Source organism: Akebia trifoliata, chromosome 8, assembly GCF_017979445.1.
Source record: "Akebia trifoliata isolate Shusen 1 chromosome 8, ASM1797944v1, whole genome shotgun sequence".
Taxonomy (NCBI): domain Eukaryota; kingdom Viridiplantae; phylum Streptophyta; class Magnoliopsida; order Ranunculales; family Lardizabalaceae; genus Akebia; species Akebia trifoliata.
In genome coordinates, this window is record NC_141382.1 from 51,772,493 (window position 1) to 51,787,076 (window position 14,584).

Sequence of the window (14,584 nt, forward strand, 5' to 3'; positions counted from 1 at the left end):
TCTACTTTCTTTATTATTACTTGTATTTGTTTTACAACATATTATTGGGGTTAATTATTGGAATTGATCAATTGTTGTTAGAAATGATTAATTTCGATAATCGGGTTTCTGTGTGTGGCTTGAGATCTAGCGACAACACATTTTGATTATTTCAAAAAGATCTATCTAGCATCGAGATAAAAAGAATAAAGATCAAAATTGCGAGATCGACAGTTCAATATTTGTCAAAATGAGGCCAGGGGTTGTGAAGTCAATCATAATTAGTATTTTTTATCCTTTTCAATCTTCCTCTGGAGCTGATCATTCTTGGCCCCATAACCTGCTTCTTCCATATGCACTTTGGGCATGACGAACGCATTGGCTTCATCGCTACCCAAAATGCATGAGCCACTTCTTATAGTGACCTTCAAAAACATACAATATGAATCAATTCCAAATACCATCACAGCCATTCATCTCTATTCTCATGGTAGAGGTAAGAAAGGGAAATATAAAAATAAAATAAAAAATGTGATGGGAATGGTTTGGGATTTGATGCCAGACCCATTGATGTCAAAATCTTATGCGATTTAGAATTGGATATTTTTGGTGTTTAGTAGCCTTTCTAATTAATAGAATTATTTTTATCAGAATAATTTTTGGTGGAATCAAAATTCTGTAAACAGAAAACATTCTATTAAAAGGGTTTACCAATTAAACAGCTCAGCTGAAGATTGAATATGATGGATATTTTTAGGGAGTGCGAGACAGGTGGGAGATCAAGGGTGTCTAGAAGAAGTTGAATAGAGAATATTTTGATCATTTTCTATTAGTTTCTCATTGTCGTCAATTTCAAAATGGAGGATACTCAGCCACACACAAAAAAAATATATCAAAATGGTGGGGTGTTATTCATCAAAATCTGAAGGGTTGATCCAAATCTCTCAAAAGATTGTAGTCAATCTGAGGAACAATATTTGAATTTTGAAGTTTCGTATCATCTCAAAAGTTTCAACCAAGACAATTTGGTTTCAGTCTAGACCAGAACAAAACATTGAATGTTTCTGGAACATTTCAGTTTGTCTATGATGTCTTGATTGAGACAGTCTCTGCTTTTCTCATGGACGAGACATTGCCTCGAAATTAATTATGAACACCCAATTTTTTTTTCCCAAATTTGCATACTTATTTATTCCATGTATGTATATACATGATCGAGCATATAGACAAATATTAAAACTATAATGATTAAATGTCTAAAATAAAATAAAATAGAACTTTTAGCAAATATAATTCAAATCCCTAACCCAGTTTTAAGTACCATAAACCAAATCAAACCATTTGTTCAAAGATAAAGAAAAAAACCAAAGCAAATATTGTCCATGGGGCGTCCATATATAAGCTACCTTTATTTAAAACTAAAAGAATTCCAAAGAATTCACATTCTACCATACCAAATCTGAAGTACTTTCATCTTGATGGAGCTCTGGAAGATCAGACAGTTGAATCTGATTGAACATTCCTTGTTGATAAGGCTGATCCCCTAATCCAATGTCTTCAAATCCTCCAATTTCTCCATTGATGTTCTCATGTAGTCCAACAGTGTCTTCATAGTTGTCCAACTTTCTACACTACAAATCATGCATAATTGGCATTTAATAGGTAAATATACATTTATAATGTTACCTTAAATTTGACCAATTTGAACCAAGGTTGTACCCATGAAGGAATCCATAGTTTGGATCTTGAACGAGTCTATGTAAAGGTAGCCAAGAGACACAATGTGCCTACAGAAATAAAAATATTAAATTCTCCAAACAAGTTCATCTTGGAGCAAGTTCACTAACCTGTTTTCCAATTTTTGAGAATTGGCCGGATAGCAAGCCCATGGGATAAACAACTCCTATAGAGAGATGTGTTTCCTAATTAACAACAATGGTGTTATACTCTAGGGATCCGGTGTGAGATGTGTTTGCCAGTCAATAAGTGATATGTTCGTGACATGGTGTGGTACAGTGCTAGAAGAAATAGATCCCAGGAAAATGATATAATCCAAAATGTTGTAAGCTTGGATAACAATTTGGGAGGTTTGGATTGTGAGAAATATGGCAAGATTTAAAGAGGGGAAAGGTGCTCTAGAACTGTAATTCAAAATATTCAGAAATCCATAAAAGAGGTACTTTTATATTTATGTGCCCAAACAAAGATTAGTTGCATCTGCCTTTCATCTTTTTGAAATTTCTTTATGTCCTAAATGTGAAAGTAGTGAGATGAATCAAGCAAAAAAGAAGTATGCTAGAAATTGAATGTGGATGGAGCATGTGTCGATAATCCGCGTGTTGATCATGGTGTACGGTAGGTGAGAAACAAAATGGGAAACCTAGGATTTGGTTGTTGAAAATTTTGGGGGTAACTACAAATTATAATGAAGCACAAGCTTGTGAAAGATAATTATTGAAATGGATTGGCATAAAGATCGATGTGGGCACCCTTGGAATATGAGAATTCTGCAAAAGTCGAAGAAACCTTTCTTGGGATATAACTCATGTTTGGAGAGAAGGAAACAAAGGCTCTAATGCACTAGTCTCATTTTCTGCTAGATGCCGGCGTGAAGCTGGAGTGGAGATAGGAGAGCTTTACGTTCCGAGCAGAGCTCGGAAAGCATAATGTATCGAACGGAATGGAGCGAATTTTGTAGGTTGGGGGTGCGGGGCCGACGCCCCCGCGGTATGGTATAGGGGTATTATTGGAATTTTCTAATACCTATTGTACGACTAAGGTTTATTATAAATTCTTATGATGTAACCTTAATTTGATATATAGTGAAAATTTAGTTTCTCGTTTTTGTGGATGTAGGCACATCGCCGAACCACGTTAAATCTATGTGTTTGTTTTTATTCCTTTCTTGTTTCTCTTTTGTATTATTCATTATCAAAATTGCCGCACGTAGCACAACAGAGAGGTTTGTTAGTTCCCATGTCTAACGAGAATAGCTTTTGTTGGAGATGTTTTGGTCAGCCTGAAGTTGGAGTTCCGAAGTTGTGATCTCTTTCTTGCTCAGCCAAAAAAACAAAAGATCAATAGATTAATCTATTTAAAATCTTATTGAGTCAATGACGACGATGATGATAAAAAAAAAATTGAAGATTTACTTATTATAAATTTAGTATCTTAGCACCAAAATTTCTAACGTTTAAACCAAGTTATTAGTTTGCCAAGCATCTATTTAATTATACATGATTATATGTATGTCTATGTTTATATCATAAATATCTATGAACACGACATTAATGTGGAGAAAGACAGAATCCAAATTTCCAAAACTCCACTTCTCAATAGTGTAGAAACACACCAGCCCAAGACTCATAACCAAGAACAAGAACAACAACAATTAAAATAATGAAAAAAGAAATACTAATTTAATTCAAAAAAGAAACTTGGCACGTTAGAAATTAGACCTTCACTTATACAAGATATGGAATTTGGAGTGTTGTTGGTAACTTACTCACTTTTTCTCCTCTTAATGGCTATTTTAAAGACTTGGTTGTGAATGAAACTCCTTACATGTTAAAGTGCTTGTTCAAGAAGTTTCAAGAGAGTTTCTAAAGGGTTCAAGATGGAAAATGAAAATGCATTACTACTTAAAGCTGGTTTGGGAAAATGGTGATGAAGTCCATCAATGAAAGTGGAGATTCTAGAAGAGCGCATGGGAAAAGCAATAATGGTTATATGGGAAATGCAAAGATGGTGAGGTAGAGAAGAGAGAGCAAGTGACATGTGTCAACCACACTATGTGAAAACTGAAAATTTTGACAAAAAAATTTGACAAATCAAGACCCACGAATTTTAGAAATTGAATTTTGATGGTCTAGGACCATCGAAATTCTTGATGTTCCCAGATTTGACGGCTTAGAGCTGTCGAATATTTTCCATCCTTCATTAATTTGATAGTTTCTACTTGTCGAAAAAAATTGACAATCAAAAATTCGACTCCAATTCGATCCCTTGATCCTACGAATTTTATGAAATTTGATGGCCTAGGACCATCAAATTTGAGCTTTTTTCACATTGTGCCACACGTGTGAAGTGGGGCCCATACAAAATTACATAAATACCTTCTCTATAACCCTTTAAATAAAATAAGACTTCTAGAAATTTAACAATTAAGACTACTACATAGGGTTGGAAATTATTAATTTCTATAGACAAATGGCTCTCCAAAGGGACTTGTCCAAATCCGTTCTCCTTTCTGTAAGTTATTTTTTGGATGGTCCTTCATGTAAGTTTTGGTGTGTATATTTATTTATTTCATGAATTCATAATTTACAAGTAAAGAGGACAAACCTGCAATGCCTGTCCAGGTTTACGCCCGCAATGCGCTTCATCAAATGCTCCTATTAAATGAGAGGATGATACATGTCATTATGTGTTTCCAACTTCATACAACAATTAATAATTTAATTGAATAATTAATAATATTCAAGTTTTAGTGAAGTAAAAGTATGTCCGGACAGGTTTTTTTTTTTCTTAGAGCTAACCCAAAACGCACCCAACGGGCCATAATTGGATGGGACAGGCTATTCTATTGGACCATTTACCTCTATTTAGTGGTGACATACCGATTTTGGAGGGTTTATTGATGGAAGTGGAGACATGGGAAAGATTGACCAAGCATTAAGCAGGGAAGCAGTTGAAACAGACCACAATCTAAGGTGTGGCACATGATCTGGAAGGAAAATATCTATGCTTAGAAGATTGGCTCTGTGGATGATCTTGAGGGGGGTTTGGAATTAATAACTGAAATAAGCTAAATTTCAAAGGAAGAGAGGACCTTGATGGTTACAAATGCCCCAAATAAAGTCTTGACTCATGGAACTATACATGGATCATTTTCCCAAGGATCCTTTGGAGGAGAGGAAAGATCTATAATACATGCATTGGTGCTACACAGATGAATGCTAGATTTTTTTTTCTTATAGCAAAGTCAATACAAGATTTCAACAGAATCCTGATTGACACTTAATGTGGGTAGTTTTGTAAATTGGGGATGCTCTCAGTACATGTGATGTTGTACGATTAGTTGATCCAGATTCTGTGAAACCCTGGATTGACTTTTCTGTGAGCAAAATATTTTTCGCTAGATCGGTTTACTAGGAAACATCAACAAGCAGTTAGATAAAACTAAACATGGACAGGTCTAATATGGGAAATCTAGGTACAAGTGGGGCTGGAGGTGTTATTAGCGACCACTATGCAAGGAAATTTACTCTTTGCTACACATGCTGCAGCTTGTAATTTCAGGGGTATGTGCCATTGACTTTGTACAATATTTCATTTTTAATATAATTTAACTTGTTCAACTAACAAATATTATATATAGAGAAACTAAAAGTACCTTTTGACAAATAAGTTTATTAGTAGATTTGACTAATGCATCTTCCATCATCTTGAGCTGGTTCGGGTCAGTAATGCATTCAAGGTTATCCCGAACACTGAAAAAATCAAAAGGAATCAGAAACCGAGCACATTATATATGCACAAAATTCTCTACATATGTAAGAATAAATTACCAAAACAGTACACTGTTCAAAATATTTTCAAAAAAGGTAAAGTTACTGTTTTCGGAAATAATTTTTCTTACCAAGACGGTAAAAACAGTAAAAACAATAAATTGTGTACCGAAAATACCCTTTTTTGTTTTAAGTGTGCATTTACACTTATAACCCTCACAACAACATAAAATCCAAAAAAAATTTGAGAAAAAGCTGAACTTCATCTTTTCACCTCTCAAATCCAAAAAAATGCAAAAAAATGTAGGAATAACACTCTTGGTCGATGGTTAAAGTAGGGGAAACTCTCAACTTCGTTTTCTCCATCTCTCAAATCCATAATATACTTGGATCTACTCGTCTTCTCCAACTCTTGGTGTGAAACTCTTGGTGAACTACACAATCTCCATAGCGGAAAGAGACAGAAACAAAGAGAGAGAGAGAGAGGGAAAGTTGCAAACTTTTCAAGATCTCCCCAACGCCCCAATAGAGAGAGAGAGAGAGTGAACTTACATACCTTTGACGTCTTCGACCTCTTCTACAACGAAAATCCATTAGAGATGAAACAGACCTCTATTAATGAAAAGAAGAGGACAGATTCGTAATTTGAGTCTAAATTAATAAAAGGATATTTTCGGAAGAAATTTTTTTAATTTACTGTTTTTACCAATTTGGTAAAAAAATGTTAATTCCGAAAATGATAAATTATCGTTTTCGAAATATTTTGAACAGTGTAACGTTTTGGTAAATAAACGAAAAGTTGTGCATATTTTGGTAAATCTACCTAAATTTAAATTCTTATCATGGGTATCCCCACCCTTCGGGTGCCACCCCCTCGGAAAGTCCTACATGCAACTGGTTGAGTCGAGGGTCAACTGGACCCTAGAGGGTGGCCCCAAGGAACTCATTACTTCATGGGATTTCGAACAGATGACATACCCTTCCTGTGGACAAAATGTGAAAAATGCCCACATTCAACAGTACAGGGCCGTCAAATTTTTTTTTTCAATGGGTTGAAACTGTCAAATTAGTGGAGGATGGGAGAAATTTGACGGCTTTGAACTGTCTAATATGAGAAACATTAAAATTTTCAAAGGCCCTGGGTGGTCGAAATTTGGTTTCTCGTGTCCTTGGCCCATCAAATTTTCTTGTCGAATTTTCTAGTTTTTACGTAGTTGGAGCTTATCAAGGCTAGGCTTGCCACTGGGCCAATGTCTTGGAGTTTTTAATTAAAATTACTTACATACTAATGATATTGTCCCAACAATAGCTTATAAGAATTATAAGATAAAATAATAAATAAATACAATAGAAGCATTAGACATATTATACAATGTAAACCATATAATGATGAGATAATAAATCATAACCATGCATCTTATTACAAGAAAAAAAAAATGAGAGAGAGAGGCAAGATGGCATCAGTACAGACCTCAGTTTTTCTTTTTTGTCAGCCAAGTTCTGAAGCACTTGATTTAATTCATCCTGCAACTCCTGTATAGATAACTGGAATTGTTAATAAAGCTGACAAGCTAAATTATATATGTGGGGGCTTGTCCAAGTTAAAATATTGCATACCATTATCTTTTCCTTCCTGTAAAGATCGAAAAAAGATTCAAACATAAGAACTTGATATAGATTATGTAAAGATTAAAAAAAGATCCAAACATAAGAATCCAATATATTTTATTAAATTCAATCAAATGGAGGATTTATAAGATGGAATCCTTACTTTTCATCAGAAAGCTTTTTTACGTCCACTTCATGTTCATTCTTATTGTAAAGCTTTTGCAATGTCTGCCATGAAATAAAATAAAAATAAAAATTAAACAAAAAAGGATGGAAGAAGATAAAAGACCTGCTTATTACAATCTACTCAAAATTTAAAAACAAAAATAAAAAACATCCCATGAATTTCCTCCCTTGGTAATGAGGCATATTTGACATGACTTCCTTGATAAGGAAAAAAATTTATATTTGCCTCTTTAGTCCTTTGAAGTTTGAGCTTGGGGTGAATGGATTGATTTCAATTGGATCGGCGTGGATTTGAAATTTTTCCGATAACAGCAGAATGGTTTGTATCTTTATCACATTGCAAAAGTTCACTACAAACCTGATTTGAATTTTTTTTTTTTTATTGAGTTCAGAATTCAGATGAGATCACATCTGATCCAATCAACATAATATATTAATAGATAGAGAGTCAATGAACCGGCTAGCCCAAGGCCTGACCATCAATATACCGTGGTAGGCAAGATTACTAAGCCGAATGGTTTTGAATGGGTTTAGGCTAAGCTGTGTATTTAGAGGGTCGGGCTTGGATCAGTCTGGGCAAGGCTATGCTTTCTTATCTGTGAGATATTAAATTTTGATTTCGATGTCTATTTTGGATAGTCTGAAAATGAAAATATTTTCTAAAAAAAACACAATTTTTTTGCAAATTAGTACAATTTCATGAAAATATTGTGAAAAGATGGAAATAATATTGAAGAAACTTTTTATTGAAATAGTAGAAAATTATAAAACAAACGTTAAAAGGCTTGAGTAACTGTATAAGTCATAAATACAATAAACAACCCTATGAAATATGGAAATGAGAATCAACAAAGTTTTACTACACATAACTGCGAGTATTAATTAAGGACAGGGAGATATGCATTTTCAAAGTTGACTGATTCAAGTGCACCACAAGAGATCAGAGAGATCAAGGAGCCCCCATAGATGGAGGATATGTTCCTTAATTCCCTTAAGCAAATTATGTGAAGGGAGGGTGTCAGCAAGAGGTCGGTCTAAGCTAAATTTCTTTCAGTTAGTTGTGATTGATGGAAAATTTACAATAAAAAATCCAAGGAATGTGCTTCTGTGGGAGTTTAGGTGCTTATCACCTGTCTATCAAAATCTCCATGAGGGAAAATGGCTTGGGCTAATGATGAAATTTAAGGAGAAACCATCAGTGTCAACGGATCTTCAAACACACCCATTAAGGTTTAAATTTGAACTTAAATGATAGTTTCCTTCTACTTAGAAGGTGTGGTGAACAAAATTCTTCTCTTATTTCCTCACCCGTTGAGGTTACTCCCCTATTCCCCGAACCAATATTTCTAAGGGTATTTTCATATTTTCACTGGTATTATGTAAAATCCTAGTTACTTTTCTTGGCAGTAGATATTTATCCTTACTTTCTAAGAGGGTATAATATGTAATAAATAGTTTTCTCTTTATAGTGGAATCAGTGTGGATCCGGTTAAGCACTACACTTGATGCTTCAGGCCCATCTCTGTAGATGTACCCTAGTCTTGAGGGAACCACATAAATCTCTCTGTTTTCTATGCGATTGCATCTTTGTTTATTTTTTTCATATTATTCTTGGATTCGATTTCTTTACAGTAGGTTCTTTTAGGGTAAAGATCTCAAATTGATGCCAATTAAAACTATTCAGAGTGGTTTGGCTTCTCGAAAGGTAAATTTCCCACTAACTATACTTTGGTGTTCCTTCGTCTCCTAGAAAATTTCAGAGGATGATCAACCCTCGATGTGGTTGATTCAAGATCCTTTTTGAATGTGGTTGCCTAACATTGTTTAAGAATGATCAACCCTCGATTCCCATCTACTAATTATTCATATTAATAGTTACTAAACTTCCTATAATTATTGTTTGCTAGGTTTCTTTTTTTGATATTTTAGTAACACCCCCACGAAATAAGCAAAATTAAGGTTACCACCCTGCAAAATTTTAGATAAGGTCTACCCCTTGTACTTTCATTGACCTGGTCAAATTGTTACCAACGTTTGTTAAGTTAACAGTCTACTATCTGAATACTCAAGCTACCCTTGTAGCATTTAAATTACCAAAAAGGCTATTGTTTTAATAGAAAGAATAAAAAATTAATCTAATCTTAACCGTTTGATTGAAATATTTTACACCATTCATCTTCTTGAAGAAGATGAAGATAAATTTAGGGTGTTACCATTAACTCACTTATTCTAGTTAGGGTTTGTATTTGTTGTTATTTGATTGTTCTCAAGAGTGTTAAGGTTTTATTCCTTAAATCCATTGCTTTGAAACCTTACCATTAACATCTTTGAATTCAATTTTGATTTTAGTTAATCGAGTTAAAGATCTCATATTCATGCAATGGGTGGAGGTTTGAATTCTCTTGTGAGTTTTTTTAGCAATTCTAACCTCAAGGCTTAAGTTTTTGTATAAAAAAATCAAAAAAATAATAATAATAAATTATTTGTGTTCTTTATTGCACCAGTGAGCACAGAAGGAGTGGTAGAACTAATATTGATATTTACAGGAGTAGATAGTACTAATTTCATTTTCTTCATTGTTTTATAATTTTCTCTCGATTTTTTTATTTTTTTTCCTCAATTAATGTTTTCCATGTGAAGATTCTAAACATTGGGTTAAAGAGTGGCTTTAGAATGAGATGAAAACGATGAGATTGAGATAAACATAATGATATTAGATTGAAAATACGAAATTGAGTTGAAAATTGTGAGAACGGATTGGAAACGATGAGATTAAGGTTCAAAACTATAATATTTAGGTTTAAATCAATGAAAAATTGGGTTGAAAACGATTAGGATTCTCAATGTTATTGTGTTTAGAACGATTAGATCGAACATAGTTAGATTGTTTTAATCGAATGACATTTTCGTAATTTCAACACGTAAAGTATTTTTGACATTTTACCATCTCTCTTAATTGACAATCATTTTTTAAATGATTGGACGGGTCAATGAAAGTTCAGGGGGGTAGACCTCATCTTGCATTTAGGGAGTTAACCATAATTTTGCCCATTTTGCAGAGATTTGTTACTAAATATTGTTAAGTTATTTTTTTATTTTTTATTTTTTATTTTGGTGATGGAATTTAATTGTGAGAAGAAAAGTAGAAGAAAAGGACAGGTTGGTCTTCATTGGGAAGGCAATTCCTTAGGTGACCTTCTAGATTATTTGGAACATTCTCAATAACGTCGTTCTTTAATATCATAAGGTTGTCCATTCTCATGTCTTTTAGACTCATTTTTTTTTCCTAATTGGGAGAATAGAAAGAAAAAAAGTGAAACCCAAGTTGAGACTAAGTGCTAAAAAGATTACACGAAAATATGTCAAAATTTAATACTATGTTTTTATGTTACGGGATAGAATTCTTACTAGATTGGAGATTTGATTGATCCATACCTAGTGGCGGAGCTAATAAGGAACTGGTGGGGGCAATTGCCCTCACAGAACTTTGAGATACCCCTATATTTTCAACTAATTGCATGCACCATTTATCCTCACTCCCTCACCTCTCTCCCCATTTGCCCTCACACCCTCACCTCCCTCCAATTTTTGCCCCTCCTCTTCAATTTTTTGTTGATGACATTGCCTCTTGATCAAGCCTTCTCATATACTAATTGAAAATGACCTAAATATCCTTTTCTTCAACTTCTAACTGAAAACCTCTAAATTTCTCCATAAAACCATTCATCTTCTAGTTCTTCAACTATGCAACTAGCCATTGTTTGCCACCACTACACGAAAATCCTGGCTCCACCCCTATCCATAATTAAGATGATAATTTAAAATTTTAACTAGATTAACAATTTCGATCCATCAGATGTAACCAGATGATGAAAAAATGTTATAATCTAATGCCCGTAAATTACCAATCAGATTGAGCATCGGTGTATGGTGGGCCAAACATTCATTGGTCGATAAGTCCACACAAAGCACAAAGGACAAGGGGAGCAACCTAGCTACCTAACTTCCAGAAGTTTGCAATCTAAACTCATTTTTCACTAGAACTTTGCCAACTTCGAGCAGATAAAGTACAAAGGACCTATGTTTTAAAATCGTCCAGTCGAATCGATAGAATTTGTTTGATCCAACCCACCGATTTAACTCAGCAACTTGTCTTCTTGTAATATTAACTTAAGTTTTAATACAGAGAATAATATTAGACTCGCCCAAATCAACTCGGGATTTTTCATTTTGACTCAACCAATGGACATCAGAGTAGGGTTTCCGAGTTTCAAAACATAACCTAGGGCTAGGACTAAGGAAGAGGAAGCAAATCAAATATGTTAACGAGGGTGGCAAATCAAATATTCCTCAATATTCAGGGAGGAAATTCAGAACAAAATCAAAAAATAAAATAAAAATAACAGTACTACTAGTAGATGAGATCTTACAGTGATGGTCTCTGCTTTTCTGTAGGCAACCAAAGCAAAATAGATTAATTAACTCAGCCATCCATTTCAATTTTAATCAAGAAACCATCAACAAACACATGGATAGCTTACCCCTTTGATCGATCTTTAATGCTCATTTCCGACAATCTTCCAATTATATTACCTAGATCTCTAAATAACAAAAACCATCTAATGTACATTTTGATCTTATATCCAAACAATACTGAAAATTGTATAAATTCAATCAACAAATCAAAAAAATAATTATAGATATGGATCTAACCACTTAAAGAGAAATATAGAACTAATATAACTTACTTTCCTTGGCTGACAAACTGTGAAAATTTTCCTCCAGGAGAGAAAGCTAAGACAGCAAGATCTACCTCACATAGAACAGAAATCTCCTTAGCTTTCTTCAAAAGGCCTACTTTTCGTTTTGAGTATGTGTTTTGCCGCGTAATCGCCTTCTCTAACCGTTGGATCTTTACCCTTGATCGACCCATATCTCCAAACCACCATCAACTTTAGAAAACTCTATGTCAGACTCATATATATAGGCTCAGTATACCTCAGTTTTATGAACTTGAAAGTCCTTCACATTGGAGTTATCAATCCAACTAGGACAATTTAATGTAACCAACTAGTAATGTGGAAGACCTTGGATTCTCTCAGAGATTTTCGGTCAAAAACCAGGTCTGAAAGATAATCATTGGGTTTGGTCTTTTAATCCAAGAGCGGATTTCCAGGACTGCAACCCATGCTGAGTTGTATTTCGAGTCGTGCTGGGGTGACATAGGATTTACTGTGATTCTCACAATTCTGACGTGGAGATGCATACATAACCGTAGATGGTTTTTACTCGTATCGCATCTATGGTTATGTGCACATCCCACGTCAGACTTGTGAGAATCGCAGTACATACCTAGTGTCATTCCAGAATTTTCCATTTCTGGTTTGCTTTGGCTAAAAGCTTTAAATGATGGTGAGGAATGTATTGTAACTGCTTACCATTAGAGAATATGAGTTTGTTTAGAATGCGTTGGTATGTTAAGGATTGGTTCACTCCAATGAGTAAACAAATTATCAACCATTTGATCGATCGAGAATGGGCATTCATTCATTTGATAAATTGATCGATCAATCAGACTATTACTGTTAATGGGTATCCTTTGGTTAATCTAATTTAAGTATCAGTTCTTGATTTCAGATGGTGCACAATTTTTTTTCTAATTCATATATTCGCTCGATCCATAAATATCTGAATCGAAAGACGACTACTAGCTAGTCAATTAGGTAAAATTGATTGCACAAGATCTTGTTATTACCGCTAATGGGTACCATTCGGTTAATTGTTTATTTTTCTAATTCGAGCATTTGGCTCGATCCATCAATAGCTTTCCTTATTGAGCTGTTACATGTAAGAAAATAAATCGAACAATGACGACTACTCGATCAAGTAAAAATTTGTTACACGAGATCTTGTTATTACTGTTACAATTTGGTTAATCGAATTTAAGTATCATTTCTTTAATTTAGATTGTGCACGATTTTTTTTCTAATCATGCACTCGGCTTGATCCTATCCTGTGAAGACCTGTATTTTTATTACATATAAAAATATTATAATTTGTCAATGTTTTATTTTAAAAGTATGAATATAAAGTTTGATGATCAATGCTATGTAGATTGAACAAATATTAAAATAAAACTTGGGTAAGTAGGATTCATTCCACAGGGATAATTGTGATTCAAATATTCATTCGAATTGAAACCAAAACAAATTTTTAAAATTGATTATAAAATTACAATTAAGAAATGAAATAAAATTGAAATGAGAATAAAAATAGCGATTGAAAACAATGTAAAATGAGCTTAAAGAGATCAAATTAACCTTTGCAAGTCATCTTATTGCTGAATAATTCTCATTTTTAACTCAATCTACGTAACAATCATTGTTCATGGATTGGAAAATAAATCAATTAATCACTTATAGGTAACTAGAAAAATAGCAATTATGAATCCTAAACTTAGAGGAGATTATCCAACTTATATTTCAAATTCATCACAAAAGATTAAACTTGAACTTGTCTAAGCAATAATCATCAAAGTTAGAATTGGAGATACAAAGTGGATGATCTCACCTTAGGAGGTTTTACAAGAACACATTTAAAACAAAAATGATGGAATTAAAACAAAAATATTAAGATAAACTCGCTCCGGCGTCATTGACCTCTCTAAGGAGAGTCTAACTGATCATCGCGGGAACAAATTACAACAATAGTAAAATAAGAGAAACATGGTAGAGAAGAGTCTATGTTGCAATTCGATTCCTTCTTAATGATCCTTGAATGGAGTTACAAGAAAATTTAAAGAATAAATATGAAAGAAAAACACTCTTGAGATCTCACTTTTACAATAATTCTTTTTCTCAAAGGAAAAATCAAAAAATTACAAAGAAATAGAAATAAGAAGAGGAATAAGATGGACCCTTTCTCTAGAGATTGAGGCTCTATTTGTAGAAAAAAATGTGTGTAAAAGAGTCCAAAAGTAACCTTCACTTTTTTTGCACAAGAAGACAAAAGAGGAGAACATGAGGTAAGGATTAGGGTATTCCAAAATGGGCCCAAATACTCTTGCCTTGAAATTTGGACTCCAAAATACTGATTTTTTGCACAAAAAACACACGTAATCAAATTTATAAAATTATTTATATATAATTAAGTCTAATTATCATCTAATAACATTGAATATGATGTTTCGAGACTTATCATGATTATTACCTTAATACTGATAAATAAGAATAAAAATTAAGATAAATATTCAGGAAACATGCGTATAATTCAATGTTTCGAGACACTCATTATTTAGTGTA

At 33.5% G+C, this 14,584-nt stretch overlaps 1 protein-coding gene across 3 annotated transcripts in view; it reads right to left on the bottom strand.

Moving 5' to 3' along the window:
• The window catches only part of LOC147397689 (agamous-like MADS-box protein AGL65), a 50,175-nt gene extending 37,799 nt beyond the window's left edge, over window positions 1-12,376 (bottom strand). For 2 of the 3 annotated variants that reach the window (XM_086450978.1, XM_086450980.1), the window contains exons 1-7: window positions 12,032-12,376; window positions 11,825-11,884; window positions 11,714-11,732; window positions 7,261-7,325; window positions 7,107-7,122; window positions 6,961-7,022; window positions 5,375-5,471 (exon numbers count right to left, since the gene is read on the bottom strand). In XM_086450978.1, coding sequence (XP_086307104.1) covers window positions 5,375-5,471; window positions 6,961-7,022; window positions 7,107-7,122; window positions 7,261-7,325; window positions 11,714-11,732; window positions 11,825-11,884; window positions 12,032-12,216 — 504 coding nt within the window. In that variant the 5' untranslated portion in view covers window positions 12,217-12,376. Of the gene's footprint in view, window positions 1-1,152; window positions 1,611-4,323; window positions 4,374-5,374; window positions 5,472-6,960; window positions 7,023-7,106; window positions 7,123-7,260; window positions 7,326-11,713; window positions 11,733-11,824; window positions 11,885-12,031 lie in introns of those variants that run through there. The other variant, XM_086450979.1, reaches the window with a different exon arrangement.
• Between the last annotated feature and the right edge of the window lie 2,208 nt (window positions 12,377-14,584).